The sequence below is a fragment of the Drosophila novamexicana genome, unplaced genomic scaffold, assembly GCF_003285875.2.
Source record: "Drosophila novamexicana strain 15010-1031.04,08,12 unplaced genomic scaffold, DnovRS2.1 tig00000387-arrow-pilon, whole genome shotgun sequence".
NCBI classification, from domain to species: domain Eukaryota; kingdom Metazoa; phylum Arthropoda; class Insecta; order Diptera; family Drosophilidae; genus Drosophila; species Drosophila novamexicana.
In genome coordinates, this window is record NW_020824800.1 from 4,630,924 (window position 1) to 4,646,616 (window position 15,693).

At 37.2% G+C, this 15,693-nt stretch overlaps 1 protein-coding gene and 1 long non-coding RNA gene across 2 annotated transcripts in view; both read left to right on the forward strand.

The window, feature by feature from the left end:
- The window catches only part of LOC115760240, a 66,908-nt gene that overhangs the window by 18,401 nt on the left and 32,814 nt on the right, over positions 1-15,693 (forward strand). The window contains exon 2 of the long non-coding RNA XR_004017584.1: positions 4,578-4,650. This is a non-coding gene — a long non-coding RNA (uncharacterized LOC115760240). The remainder of the gene's footprint in view (positions 1-4,577; positions 4,651-15,693) is intronic.
- LOC115760235 (cysteine-rich venom protein 1-like) lies at positions 12,852-14,086 on the forward strand. The gene has a single exon (XM_030701489.1). The coding sequence runs from the start codon at positions 12,905-12,907 to the stop codon at positions 13,799-13,801; it is 897 nt and encodes a 298-aa protein (XP_030557349.1). The 5' UTR covers positions 12,852-12,904; the 3' UTR covers positions 13,802-14,086.

Sequence of the window (15,693 nt, forward strand, 5' to 3'; positions counted from 1 at the left end):
CGGCCTGATCGGACCACAATGTAATATAGCTGAAATAGGAACGATCTGTCGAAAAGTAGCTTCTTGTATGGAAAGCTTATTACTTCATCAATATACAAACCTGGCATGTACAAGTTAAACTATGCTGCTTATATGTGAGCCAAATCATATCCTGATCGCAATAGAGTATTAATCTTAATATCTCTATAGAATATATCGGTCGAAGAATAAGTTATTGGTTGGGCAAAATATTATGTTTTACAAAATATGCTTCAATATTCTCACATAAATAACAATGTTGTAATCCAAATGTGTGCAAGGGTATTACATCTTCGGCGTGCCGAAGATATCCTCACTTGCTCGTTTAATTATGAGAAGAGACAGCCAAGCTGAGGCGTTGCGAATCTGAAGTTCTGCGAGGTGTTGAGACAACGCAATCAATTCTTATCGACACAAACATCGCATCGAGTCGGGTTTGGTGCCAGAAAAAAGCAATGAAATGTTAACATTTTTTGTGCCTGCGGCATTTATGGAATTTTAATGAGCCAAATTATGCTGAAATAATTTACATCAAACAAGTGGCGCAAAAAATAACCCAAAAAAAAAAAATAAATAAAAATAAACGAAAACAGAAGTTAACGAAAAGAGGCAGAAGTCAAGTTGAGCAAAGAAAAGAAATTCCATTCGCGCCAATGTAAATAAACATTTTTTCTTACTTTGTTGTTGTTGTTGTTTCTATTTTGTTGCTGTTGTTGTTGCGGTTTGCTTGGTTGCATCTTCTAATAAAAAATAACAAAAACGCGCCATGAATACAAAATATGGAAAACACATTCTCCGGAATGCCATGAAACCGAAGCTAGTCGTGGCAATTGGGCATGAAAATTTAGTGCCGAAATATTGCGAAAAACATAACAAAACAATAAAAAAAAAACAGTTGCAGCTTAAACAAACATAAAATTTGAAAATTTTTTTATTATTTTAGTTCTTGTTGTTAGGAAATATTAAAATAAGAAGATTGTTTAAAAAAACTGTTAAAATATGGTTTAAATAATTTTAAGTTTAAGTTATTTTATCTATATACAAAGTTGGTTCCATAATTCAAACATAAATAGTTTTCCAACTTTGTATTTATAATTAATTAAAATAAATAAAAATGTCTCGCCTGCTTACCTTATGTTTGGAGTCTACGGTCGAGAATATATTAAATGTATATGCATACATATTTCAATTTGTTATAAAAAATACGGTATGTATATATAAATGTTATCTGCAAAAAAAGAACCAAAAAAATATTAAGTAAATAAATAGGGTAATATCAAATTTATATTCTTTGGGATTTTCGACTAAGCTTATTTATTATTAAAAAGCAAGAATTCGTGCTGCCAATAAATTTTCAAATATTTTTAAAGAACTTTATGTTTAAGTATCTATAAAACACGTACACTATGTCGTGGCATCTAAGGTACTGAATCTAAAGGTCAAAGTGTTTCTTAGCACACGTCTTGTTTAGTTGAATGCTTGGCCATTTTGGCTAATTTAACGAATGTGTTGAACGTGACAGTAAGCCGTGTAAAACCATTTGGTTACATTATGTATTATCCACGTACTTAGCCCAGGCTTATGATATGCATATCTGCACTAATATAATGCCATAATTCCATTACAAAAACTTTCGTAGACCAATTCAGGCACACGTCAGGCACTCGTCGTCCTGTATTGTTGCTGAGTGTGTGTGCTTCTGTTGTCTGCCTTTCAACTTTACATTAAAACATTTATCTTCATTTCACAAGTAACCCACAAACACACACACAACAGCAACAGCAACAACAACAACAACAACAACATAAACAATCGGCCAAGCAATGGTCATGTCTGGGACCTGGCTGTTACCAGCTCAGACACATGCTCCTGGCAGTCGAGCGGGTTTGACCCAACGGCAGCGTGTGTATCTCATTGCTAAGGACATGCTCAATGCTGACACTTGGGCTGTGGCTAATACTGGCAACTGGCAACTGGCAACAGCAACAGCAACTTCATCATCATCAACTTCATCATCTGCACAATCATCATCAGGCAGCTACAGCTTCTGCTCCAGCTCCAGCTACAGCTCCAGCTCCATCTCGAGCTCGAGCTGAACAAACAAACACGCTGGCCACATCAGAGGGCGTTGTTGAGTGTCCTGCCTGGCATCCTGCTGGCTGCCAGCTGCCGGCTGCCTGCTGCTCTCTCTTCATCTCCCACTCGCATTGTCTGACAGTTCCTGTGGTTTCACACTCGAGTCGCGTCACGTACATGTCGTACTGTTCCCAGCTCCGGAGACTTGCCGTGGCCGGCTTTGGCCTCTGCTCCATTATTTTTGTTCGCGCTCAAGTGGCGCATTTTGTTAATGCGTTTTTGTTATTTATTTATATATTATGTCAAGTGCTCTCTAAAGCTAGAACTCAATGCTCATTAGCTTTCAAGGTGTCCTAAAAATTATCTAAGCAAACATAAAAGAAGGAAGGTAGTCAGACTATCAGAATATCATCATCCATTCACAAGTTTGGGGTTCCAAGTTGGTCGATCTGTTTATAATTTCGTATTCTGTATTTATATTCTAAATTGTCTGACAATAATTTTTTGTTTCCTTCTAAGCTTGTTTTTAGTTCATGACAATAACAATTTATTCTTCTAAAAAATATTTGCAGCATATATTTTTATTGGTCTTTGAATTGTTTTAACCTCTTGTGAAGTGTCAGCCCAGTTCAATTTGTTTTGCAAATTTTTACGGAAAAACTCTTCTTTTCCTCTTTCATATGCCCCTTCTCCTATACACAAAACAAAAAATGATCTTGTGGCGGGAGCCTGTTAAAAGCTACTAGAATTTAGCTTTTACGAGAATCCGATTTTTTTGATTTCTCGCATCTAGCGCAGCAATTCATGTTATGAAATCATTTTGAAGAAGTGAAAGCTGTCGCTTTTAACTAGCCCGCAAATTGTCTGTTTAATTTTGCGAATGGCAAACTTTACACGCCTCAATGCGAAAACGTTTTGCTCAACTTCAGAAAAATGTGAAAAAAAAAATTGGAAAAACTTAAAAAAAATAATGCAATAATAAAAGTTTTTGCCAGCCATTTTTTTTTTTTTTGTGAAATACGCAGTTGAAGTAATTTAACGGAAGCTGTTTCAAGTTCGACAGTTAAGAAATATATATATAGAACATTTCCGCAGACTTTTGGGAGCCACAATGCGAGTGAGTAAGTGTGTGTGTGTGTGCGCGCGTGTGTGTATAGATGCGTGTGCGCGCCGGGAAATAATGGCAAAGCTAACAAATAATGACAATTGATATGTCGTCTGGCATTGATGTGGCTTGTGTGCCGAGCGGGTCTAAAATATTTAAGCCCTAGCTGCAAACTTGGCTAACTGGCAGCGAGTGAGTTGTTTGGTGTTGCGGCTTTTGTTCATGTGAGCATTGAAATTGAATTAGAACTGCAAATGCTTTTGCGTTCATAACTTTCTTAATTAAAACTCAATGGGTGAATGCCTCGCGGCTGAGGTCGACAACAATTCCTTGGCATTTTCCCCAGGCAAAGCTGCTGCTGCAGTTGACTCGACTTGCCTACAATATAATGTCAACGCACAATGTAAAAACAAATTTTTGGCAACTTGAAAACTGTAAAGTGAAATGCTGTTGCCGGCAAAAGGTAAAACACAAGTGCGTACATTCCTATTATTTGGCAAAGCTTTTTAGGGGGACGGGCAGGGCGGCTATTTGAGGCTTCGTTTCAATAGCCTATCGCTAACACTTATCTAGGCAGCTTGCCAGAAAGAGCAACAACAACAACAACAACAACAACATGAGACAACTGCAAACTCATAAAGCCAAACACGAAGCCAACTGCAACTTTTTGCAGCTTCTTCGACTTGTTCTAGCCAGAAGAAACAAAAACCCAACTAAAACTGCTGCGTTGTGGCAAAACTTTCTTAATAGATTTTTGCCCAGCGATAAAGTTTTTCTCTTTTTATTATTATTATTTTTTTTTTTCATTCTTTTTTTCTATGTGTTCAACTATTATTGCAACACACAAACGACTGCTACTCAAAATCATATTGTACATTTCCCATACTTTCTTGCCTCTGCCTCTGCGTCTGCATACTTGGCAAATTCAGTCCAAGTTACAAAAATTGATTTTAATTTGTGCAGCATCTTGACTCTGCGCTCTCTGTGTGAGGTTTAGTTGCTTAGACAAAGTTTACTTAACGCTGGTGTGTATGCTGTGAGGGTGTGTGTGAGTTGAGTGTTGTAAACGGACAATAGAAAGAGAGAACCTTAATTGGCATGGGGAATAAGCGTCAGTTATTGTTGGCATATCATATTAGAAACTATGGCCATGTCTAAAAGTTGAGAAATGCCTAGTCTTATGCCAAGTTTTTTTGACAGCCTTCCAACACTGGTATAGGTATAGAATAACCTAAAAACTGTTTGCATATTTATTCACTCACTCCTGTTGAGTGGACAGCATTAGCTGTTCGCTTAAGAGAGATTTGACTAAATATGAAAATAAATATATTTTTCAAGACGCAATTAACAGGTAAAATCTAAAATTTATTCATTACAGGGCCATGGTAACCATCCCAATGGAAAATTGCAGGAAATTGTGCTATGCCAAACTTGTTTAACAGCCAGTGTTGGTAAGTTATTAAATTGATAAACTGTTAAAACTATCCCCAAGTGTTATCAACTGCATACGCTTCTATGAGCATCTAATTCACAATCAAACTCAACGTGAGTGTTGGTGAATGTGCTGGATTAAAACAATAACAAAACCTAAGCTCTGCTCTGGTTCCGGCTAGTGTTAGTAACCGTGTGGTTGAAGTAGGATAACCTTTAACTTAGCTGTGTCCTTTCATTGTTAACCAATTGCTGAGTCCGTGTTCTTTTCCCATTTTCAAACACTCCATCAATTTTGTCGGCCACCTCAACATATCTAGCAGTAGCTTTTTCTTCATTTTCCTGGAGGTTTCCTATTAAAGTGCCATGCATCAAACCGAGAACAGAACAGCTGCAGTTTTTTCTATCTGTATTTTTATTTCTACTATTTTTTTTTTTGCTGCTGTCTGCCTTGGTGTCTGTCACAACTCGCACGAAACTCAATTAGAAGGAACGAGCTAGGGCAAAGAACTGACTACAACTGCTCCACATGCACCCACATCTATACAAACAGACACTCAGGCACATGTGCAAAAGGATCCGGCTAATCCAGGCCGAGTTAATCAACAACAGTGAGAGCGAAAAAGCAACTCTCATAATTAGAGCTATGGGAACCAAAAAGTGGAAGCTAGCAAAACGGAAACTATAAAAAATAAACAAACAAAAAAATGGGAGTCCGCCACAAGAATTGTTTCCGAGTGCAACTTTTGATTAGGCAGCAGCAAAAGTTGTAAATGCGAAACAAGCCAATGTTTCTGCAGGCTCAAGTGCAAATAAAGCGGCTTTTTCTTGTGCTTCATTTAATAATTTAATGACAGCGAAAAATTCACAGCAGCTTTCGAGGGTTGCAGCAACCAACACGCCTCATGCCTCACGGGAAATGAGTTCTTGATGGCCTGCCGAGGACCACCCGGCAAATAGTTGTCTCCTCGCCAGAGACAATTGACCAAAAAGTTGTCGCTGTTGCAAGTTGTCAAGTGCCTGCGGCTAATTAAGACTTGCTCTGTTGCAGTTGCAGTGGCGTCCGGTGCCAAAATAAATTAGAGTTGCGACACTTGAACACGTCGGCATCGGCATGGCCCGTTCACATGCCCAACGCACAATCCAGCCCTCCCTCGACTGCTGCCTCCCCGCTGCACTCGTACCACTTTCAGCTGTTTTCAATGTCAAACGCCGCCGCCGCTTGTTGTCTGTTGCAAATTTATGTGTCTGCATTTTATTTTGGCGCAACGAATTTTCCCCCGTTGTTTTTTAACAATTAGCAAAAAAAAAGGAGGAAAAACCATTTAATAAATTTGCATGGGACATAAACAAAATGTTGTTGTTGTTGTTGCCACTCAATCGCAGCTATCCGGAGTCATGTATTTTGGTGCTGTGCGAATTTTAACTGCAAATTGATTATAAATTGAATGCCTCGCATAGCAGATGGCACAACAATTGCAATTTATGGCGCAGATATGCACAAAACAAATAAAAAAGTGATTATTAAAATTCATAAACATTAAAGTGAAAGCCAATTAATGTTGGTGCATTTGCTATTGGAAATGCGTTAAGTTAAGAATTTCAGCCCGTAAAGACAAAAAAGCGTAAGGATTAAGTTGAATATTGGTAATTATTGCGATTACAAATCAATGTTAAGTGTGATAAACCATTTCGTTATCTTAGAAGAACAATTTTAAAGATAAAATTAACTTTCTGTAAGAATATTTTCTTGCCGCCTTATTATATTCTCATAAATTGACCAAACATATCCAAGCATCAATTTAATTTTAATGAAAGCTTTCACGTGCTTTCAAACATTTCTTTTTGTAGCTGCTTAGATAATATTCGTCACATACAGTATCTACAAAACCATTAAAACTTATTAAAGCTCGCATAAAGTTTTTAAAGCTCACTTAAAGCTTATTTTGAATGTTTTAAAGGTTACTTTAAAATCTATTGATTGCTTGAAGTCACATTTAAGCCCAATAAATGTTTAAATCACATTAAAGCTCCATAATAAAACTTATATCGCATTTTTGTTTTAAAAGTTTTCTTTCCGAAGTCTTAAAATAAGTTATAACATCACAAAATCATATTCAAATTTACTTCTATACAGTAAAAATATAAATATTATTCTAGTCTCCAAGTACTGTCGCACACTTTTTGACACATAACCTCATTCTTATTTAATTACACTAAAAAGCTTTCATGAGTTATATGTGCTTCAATTAATGATGTTGCATATTTGAAACGATATAAATGTCAGATTTAAGACATTTGCTCATTTGCTGCCAGCGGACAGCGTAGCCATTTCTAAAAACTATGCAAAATGTAAATGCCAAGGACATGGCTGGGCCACAGGAGCAGTGCATAGCAAAAAGGAAAAACAAAATATGGCCAAAGCCAAACCGGTAAAAATGTCAAAGTTTAAAAAAGTCAATTGGCCTTCTCACAGCCATTTTCCTTAGTTTTTGCCAATACACACACACAACTTGAAACAAAAACAAAAAAAATAACAAGAATAAAATACAAGAGCACGAGAAACAATAAAACACATAAACGCGAATTGACTGGAGCGTGCAACAACAACTACAACAATAACAAAAAACAACAACCGACAACAACAACAACAAAAACAATGGCAAGCAATAGATCTTATTGCCATAACCACACACTCGAGCCAAAGGCGAACCACAGGACCGGACCCAAAGAGCCTGGGCCAATGTGATGGAAAAGGGCGACCAGTACGTTCAACAGCGAAAGTTAAAGCATTGCGAAAGCTTTTATGCAGTCAGCCAGACACGAGATATATAAATAAAACTTAATTAATTATTAACAAGTTTTGTACGGTTACAGCTGGCGATCTGTCAGCATCGAAGTTCCAACCGAGCTGCCAAGCTGCCCAGCTGCCCAAGTCCTGCCAAACAATAGCCATGAACACTTAAGCGTTTATTACTTTGCAAGCCGTGACCTCTCCGTCTCCCTCTCACTCAGTCTCTCTCCCTGAATCTCTGTCTCACTCTCGCCCTCTTTGTGCCTCGCTACCTGTCTCGCTTTGCGTGCCACGTCAAAAAGTTGCTCATTATTCGACCAGAACGAGCTTTGGGCATTAGCCAAAAGTTGGTTTTTTCGTCCTAAAAGAGAGCTGAGCTCGTGTCTAAAAACCTGCCTCCAGAACTTGTAGGCATTGAGCATAACCCATCTATAAATAGTTAGTATAATATTGTTGAATTTTATCATAAGTCAAATGTATAAACGTTTATCAAATAGAGTTAAATATCTATGTAAGTTCTGAAATCGATAATCTTTTAGATTTGTACTTTTTATATTTTCAACAATACTCAATCGCTAAATATAGCAAATCGAATGTTTTTAGACTTAGTACGTGATCTTAAAATCAAAATCGATAAGTATCGATTTACAATTTGATTTGTAGACTAAGATTATAGAGACATTATTGTGGTCTTGTAGTTTCTCGTCTATTATGGCCTTACCTAGCTTATTTAAGATTTTAAAAGCTTTCTAAGCTAAAGCTGCAAATCGATTTATATCTAAATCGATGCGATTCTTTTGCATAAAGCCGCAAACGTCTTAGAAATTGTAAATTGTGAACATTTTAAGTTCCTGTGAATTTTGTAAACATTACTACAAACATAATATAATATTTTATATATATGTATATATATATATACATATATATTTACATGATGTTTTTAGGCTTCCAAAACTATCGAAAACTATCAACACGCGCTCAACTCTAACCTGAATTTAGTTTAATTCCTGGCCCTTTGGAACGATTTTATTTTATTTTTGTTTTTCTTTTTAAGCTTAATTCGAGTGGTTTTAAGCGCTCTGAAAATAAGTCGCCAGAGCTGCACTTTGTCGATTTTGTTTGGCTGCGCATCAATTCGATGGCTCGGCTCAATGGCTAATGCGACCGGCTAATTGCCGAGTGGTTGACTGAATAGGTGCCGGATCCAAAGTGTGGAAATGAAAAACTGAACCTAAGCTCAGAAATTAGGCTAATGTTGGGTTCGTGCGCGTAAAGAAAATAGAAGCTAAACATAAAAAATGAATTGTGCATAATTGAGGCGCCGCGGCAAAGCTCGAACGGATGTTGCTGATTGCAATTTGATGTTAACAGCAAATTTAATAATTGAGGAAGGTTTAATTGATTTGGAGAGGGAAAATAATAATAAACAAACAAACTATCCGGTTACCTAATGAGCTACAACATTGAGTAACGTTTTCTAACCAACCTATTAAATCAAGTCGGGGGCTAACATAATTATGAGTCACATATATAAGGGTGTGGTTCGGCAAAATGTGCTGGAAATTAAGCAAAGGAAAGAAAATTTAAGAAATAGTCAGAGAAATACTTAAATAATAAAATAAGAAATATATATAAATATATATAATATATATTTTGTTTTATATAATCTTTAGAATTTTTGTATGTTTAATCTTTGATTAAACGAATTTCTTCTAGTTTTCATCCTTGTTTGCTTATAACTTGTATTTTTCACATGCTTTGAACTATGTTCTACGATCTAAACACATTTAATTGAAATCCAATTTATAAACCAACGAGAATATATTATTTGAAAGGACTCCCGAATTATAAGAAACCAAAATGAAAGAGAACTCTGGCGCTTGAATGTGTAAAAATGTTGCCCTTATCGAGCGCTCAGCGCAAGTGTTAATGGTTAACTTTTAATGCAGCAGCAGAATGTGGGCGTGGCATTTTGGTTAATTTACTTAACATCAAAACTCATTTGATTATCTAAATTGTAGCAATTAAAATTAATTTCCATGCCCGGGTGCGAACGACTTTTTACAGCACATCAGCCATTAAATGCAGTGCAGAGGGCGAGAAAAACGCCTACAGATACACACGCACACACACACACACACTTACATTTTAGAAAAAAGAAGAAAAATGAAAAGCGGCCGCCGCTAAATTGAAAGTGAAATTAATTGCAGAAGCTTTGTGGGTGCTTCTTGAGTGTTGATTGCTGCTCTGCAACTGCTGCTTCTTCTTCTTATTTTGCTTAAGTTCAAGTTGAATAACGAAAGAAAAAACAAGCTGACACAGTTATCTTTTGAATGCCGAAGCTTAAATGACCTTGCCTATGCTATGTCATATATGTACAAGCCAAGTCTTATCAAGATAGTTTCAGAATATATTTATATATATATACTAATATTGTATCTAATCAAATTGCAGCTACTTCTTATGCCTTTTCCAGTGTGCGTTAAATTTTGAATACCCTTTGCAAGTGTAATCAAAGTTCCTGACTTTGCAATGCCAGCATAAGAAATAAACAAGCGACCAAGTTGAGTAAATTGCATTCGTTTGCCTGCAAAAACTTATTTAATGATTGCATTATTTATGGAACTATAGAGCGCTGGCAGGGGTTTCTCTGGCAGTCTCACGTATTCTCTATTCTCGTATCTCTTGAATAGAACTATGCCAACGCCGGGCCCTAGAAAACTTTTGCTTCATTTATCAAATTCATTTGCAATGCCCAGTATGCTGTTAAGCATCTGGCATCATATCATTTTTCTTGCCACATTTTACAAACTGAAAGCTGAAGTTGGTCAAGTCGCCGTCCATTGTTGTTGGTAGCGCACAGATTTCGCAGAGCCGTTCAAAAGTGCTCAGCGTCAGTTAGTCAGTCGGTTAGTCAGTTAGTCAGTCAGTCTTTCAGTTAGTCACTCAGTCAAGCTGCCTGCTTTTGGATTTCCGCGCCACTGACAACGACACTTGACACGACCCAAACTAACTGCGGCTACGTGAGAGCCAAGTCGCAAGTGCCTTTCCATTCTATACCCTGCGCAACGTTTCCCCCTATATCCTCTTACTGCCATTCCATTCATTCATTCATTCATTCGCACATTCTGCGCGAACAAAGGCGCCTCTGGTCAGCCAACTGTTGACATTGCTAAATGAATGAACCTTAGTTGAGTTACAAAATATCAAAAACAAAACACTCAATTCGAGATAAAGCAAAAAAAAAACTAAAGGAAATGCGGTTAACAATATAGATATGTACGTAAAGCTGAACTTTGAATACACTTACTGTGGATTTATAGGGAACATGCATTCATATAATCATATAAAGACTTATATCATTGTCAATGATATCAGCAATTTGTTATATAATCATGATTGAAATTATTTCATTGTATGACTCTATACATTTTGGGTTCCTTTTTAAATTACGACCACAATCAGACAAACTGCCTACAGATACGTTAAGGTACTAGTTTTAGTTTTACTAGTTTAGATAGCAATTTTTAAAATTTATAATATACTTATAAGGCGTTTGAGTTATTTGATTTGATTATTATAAATGTTAATAATTTTATGCAACATTAAAGCTGTGCCATCTAAATTTGATTAGAAGTTAAACTAAATGCCGGAAAAGCTCACTTTACTTATGCTAACTTACTAAAAAATAAATCAGAAATTTATATATATTTCGGATTAATTTAAATTGAACAAGTCCCTCTATGTTCTTCACCAAATAGTTCAAAATACATTCTTTGACCTTTATACTAAATTCATTATTAGCTTTTAAATGAAGAAATTTGTATATATACATAATAATCTTCATAATCTTCTTCATATACTTTAAAATATCATACCATAGCCTATAATTTTCTAATATTAATATCTAATGACTATTGATTAACAATAAAACCAATGCTAATTGGTTGGTTAGTTTAGGTTAGGTTTAGGTTAGGTTTCTCGAAGCAACATATAACTTATGGATAACTATGGGTTCCTGATGTCTTTTTCATGTCATAATATCCATAATACCCTCTCGCTAGCGACATCCTAGCGCAGAAATTAATTGTATTTATAGTCTGATAGCGCATAGGAAGAGAAAGATAAAGAAGCAGAGAGCTGATGACACAACGAGTGCAATCAAATGCATTAAGCGTAACGGTAACTGAGAACACCAGGATACACTTATCCACCTATTCCATACCCAACCCCCAATCCAACCCCAAGCCCAAGCCCATGCCCCAAACCATTTATCCATTTAACGGTGGCTGGCAAAACTTTTACTGCACTTTGCACGTAGCCGCAGTCGATTTTGTGTGCATGTGTGTGTGTGTGTGTGTTTGTGGAGTGGGTAAGGGCTTAGGATCGGTGGGGAAATAGTTGCAACAAAGCGTGGCGCAACGCAAATCCCATAAAAATGAAACTGGCTAAAGCAAGTTTGAAATTGCAATTTAATTTCGACCGCAAACACAGTCATGGACCAAAACCTGAACCCGAACCCGAAAACTAATGGCATCGACCCTAACAGTGAGAACGTGCAAGAAGTTTTCCCCGATACCGGAATGGGTTTACTAAAGTCTAGAATATGGGCCAGGACAGGGCGTGCGGCCGCCATATTGATGGCCCGGCATGCATTATGCGTGGGGCGCGTGACGGGCACAAATGACCCCATTGCTAACCTTGCCAAGAGTCTTGGGTGTGCCCTGGACTACCCCTCGGTTTGTTCTGTGTATTTCGTTTGTTTGTTTGCCCCAAACTTCCCGCCCTAGCCCCTTGTTCGTGGCATGTGTGTCGCATTTATCACTGAATCGCATTTTAACCACAGGATATTTGATCTGCTGCCATTTGACATAAGTCTTTAAGGGCTTTCAAAGAGGGGAATTCTGAATTGTGCGGCATGTGGATACATTTGGCAGATGGTGTGTGTGTAGCATGCTGCAATCAAGCAAATCCATGGGGCAAACATGTTTGTTTTCAATGCTGAAAATCAATATACTGATAAACATATTGCATTGCCACCCCACGCTCCTTACAAGGGAATTGAATTCTATATTCCGAATGGCGCTGGCTCAAGAAAATCCACATCAAATTTACTTTTTCAATTTATAGCCCAAGTTTTGTGCATGCGACGTGGCCAATATGCGGCAGGTGGGCAGCTAAATTGTGTCCTATTTGTGGGATTTTTTTCAATAGAAAATCAATGTCCGCCGCATATAAATTTATTTGCTATTTTTTATTTATTTATTTTTTTTATTATTGTAGTAATTCTTATTATAATTATCATTGTCATTGCCATTGCCATTGTCATTGTCATTCAACAAAGTCAATATTAAATATTATAAAAATTATTATTCGACATCAATCAATCTATCTAAAACGTTTTGACACACAAAAAATATTTGAGGATCAGTGACCTTTCCAATAATACTCGGAAATCAATATCTACATATATATAAAATATGAAGATAGTAATAGCGCTGGTAGTATTCAGTTATATAGGTCGCGTAGTTGGTCAAGACGGAAGCGATCATGATGAAGATGATTTGGACAATCCGTATTATTTCAATTTTGGTAGCGAGACGACAATTTGTCCGCAATCCGCCAGCTGCTTAGATGGCAAACCTAATTTCCTCTGCGCCAAGGATCCGATGAAAGCGTCACCAAATTGCAAACGCTTTGTGCTCGTGCCCATTACCCGAAAGTCCCGCTCGAATATGGTGCATGTGCACAACGGATTACGCAACAAAGTGGCCTACGACAAGAAGCTCGCTAATATGAATCTGGTCTATTGGAATATGCACTTGCAGCACATGGCCGAGCAGTATTTGCATCTGTGCCGGCCGTACCGGGACACCTGCTTGATTATCGGCCTTAACGGCTATCGTGTGGGTCAAAACACGGTGTTTGTGCCCCGCCAGCATTTCGCGCTGCTCAATGAATGGGAGGGAAGAACGGTACGACAATGGTTTTTGGAATTGGGCAGAATAAAAATCACATCGCATGATTTAGTCACGGAGCAGCTTAAAGGCAAAATGGGTAACTTAACCCAGTTAATCTGGCCGAGCTTAGAATTTATTGGCTGCAGTGCAGCGATCATGTTTAAGGGCCTCTTCATCGTCTGCTATTATTATCCGGCCGTCAATGAAAGCCTCAAAGCGCAGTTTACTTATTTGAAGGCAGACGAGAGCTGCGTCTGTCCCAAAAATCGATACGCGTGCTCCCTGCTTTTCACCAGCCTCTGCGGTATTGATATTGAGGTGGGTGGCGCCTTGATAACTGACTTCAATGCATGGAACATGTTCTTGTTATTGTTTATATTACTTATTTTGTATAATTTCCGCTTTTCTCGTGTATAACAAATTGAATCACTTTGACATAGAATGGGATTACTTTTGCTTCTGTCAAAGTTTGTTTAAGAGGTCCGCAGATCAAACAGAGGATCTCAATATCTTCCATATTCTCTAGAGATTTTGAAATGAAAGCTTGCCAATGTAGTTCTGTGTTTATTCTCAATAATCTTGCCATTGGCATATCTTTAAACTTTTCTAAATTACTTAATATTATAATTCTCAACCAGTTTGAACAAAAACTTACCCAATCTCCAATTGAAACTAACTGAGCATGGCTTCTGCTAACAATTCAAATACACAGAACACTCTAAAAATGTAATTAATTTAATAAAATTAAAACGTAAGAGGAAATGACCAAAAGAGCTTGTGCACAAGAAACCAATTGACAGTCAGTCAGACAGACAACTTGAAAGACACCGAACAGCACCCGGCAAGGGTGGAAGAGACGCATTCGATTTCAAAAGGAAACACAAAACCCGAACAAAAAAATAAAGAAGATGTATACGTATAAAGGGGGGCGCCCGTTTTGGCTTGTCTAAATGCCCGAGAAAACACACCCATGGAATTAGCAAATCAAGAAGCGACGGGTAACCAAAGCGAAAACACGCCGAAAGCGTCGACTTTTCCAAGCCCCTTACCGCCAGCTCTCTGCTACCCACACTCTCCACCTTTCACGCCTCCTCCCCCCTTGGGAGCCTCCTACTGTCTGGCCCTGGGCAAAATGCTGTTTTGTTATTGGAGCATTTTCGGTTGATAAAACAAACGACGATTGAGGCGTGCAACTTCTTGTTGTAACCCCCAACTTTTGGGGCAAATTCGGATGGTAGATGAAAATTTGCTAAAGTTGATTTCGTGTGGGGTTCGCTCTCGTGTTAATATATATAATAAAATATAATGATTATTATGTGGTCTCTGGGCTCAGATGTGTTGGCAAAATACGTTCTGCATAATCGAGATTGGGCCCGAACATCACCCTCGAAAACTCTCCACGGAGCAGCATAATCAAAGGCAATAGAAGCCGTCGCTTGTTTATCAATGATTCAATTCAAGTGTGTGCTTAACTCAGTATCGTTGCTGTTGTTGTTGTGGTTGTTTTTGTTGTTGCCAGTCTAATTTGTTGCTTGTTTTGACATCATCAGCTCACGCGCTCCCAACCATGGTCATCATCATTGAGTCTGCCGCTTGAATTTTTATGAGAAAAGTGGCCCCATAATCATTACATACGAGTGCCATTACCCACCCAAGTAAAAAGCCAAGGAACAACAAAATGTTTATCATTATCCGACAGTCATATATATACATATTTCCTCGCCTTAACCCTCACTCCCTCACGACTCGCACACATTATGAGCAAAAGCATGCGAAAAAAAAAAAGAAATATAAACTATTTTTATTGTTTTGGTCTGTTAGATGCTCGCTTTTTGATAGAGTAATTTGTCAATAAAAATAAACATCTATCTCTTTATATTATATATTAAGTAGAAGCAGTTTTTGTGCGCGCTTAGCAAAGTATCGCCATATTAATGTGAGAAGCAGAAGATTATGATATAGCTTAGAATACAGCTTGAGTAGTTAGACTGGATTAACTTATGTAAAGAGTCAGCTATAATCTAGATTTTTTAATAATAACAGAAATAAGCAAACGATTCAGGCTTAGAGAGTGTTAATGGGTTTTGTTTTCTATAGAACACAATTTATTTAACCCCAACATGTGTTATAAACTTTTTATGAACCAAACAAAACTATTCAATTATAAAGTAAAATATTAAGAATTTATTCAGAATATAAAATGTTAAAAATGTATAAATGCATTCAGTTATTCGAACGATTTAAATTAACTGAATCGGATAAAAAATTATTATTTAATATTTGCCAATAAAATGCTAGAGTGAACATAT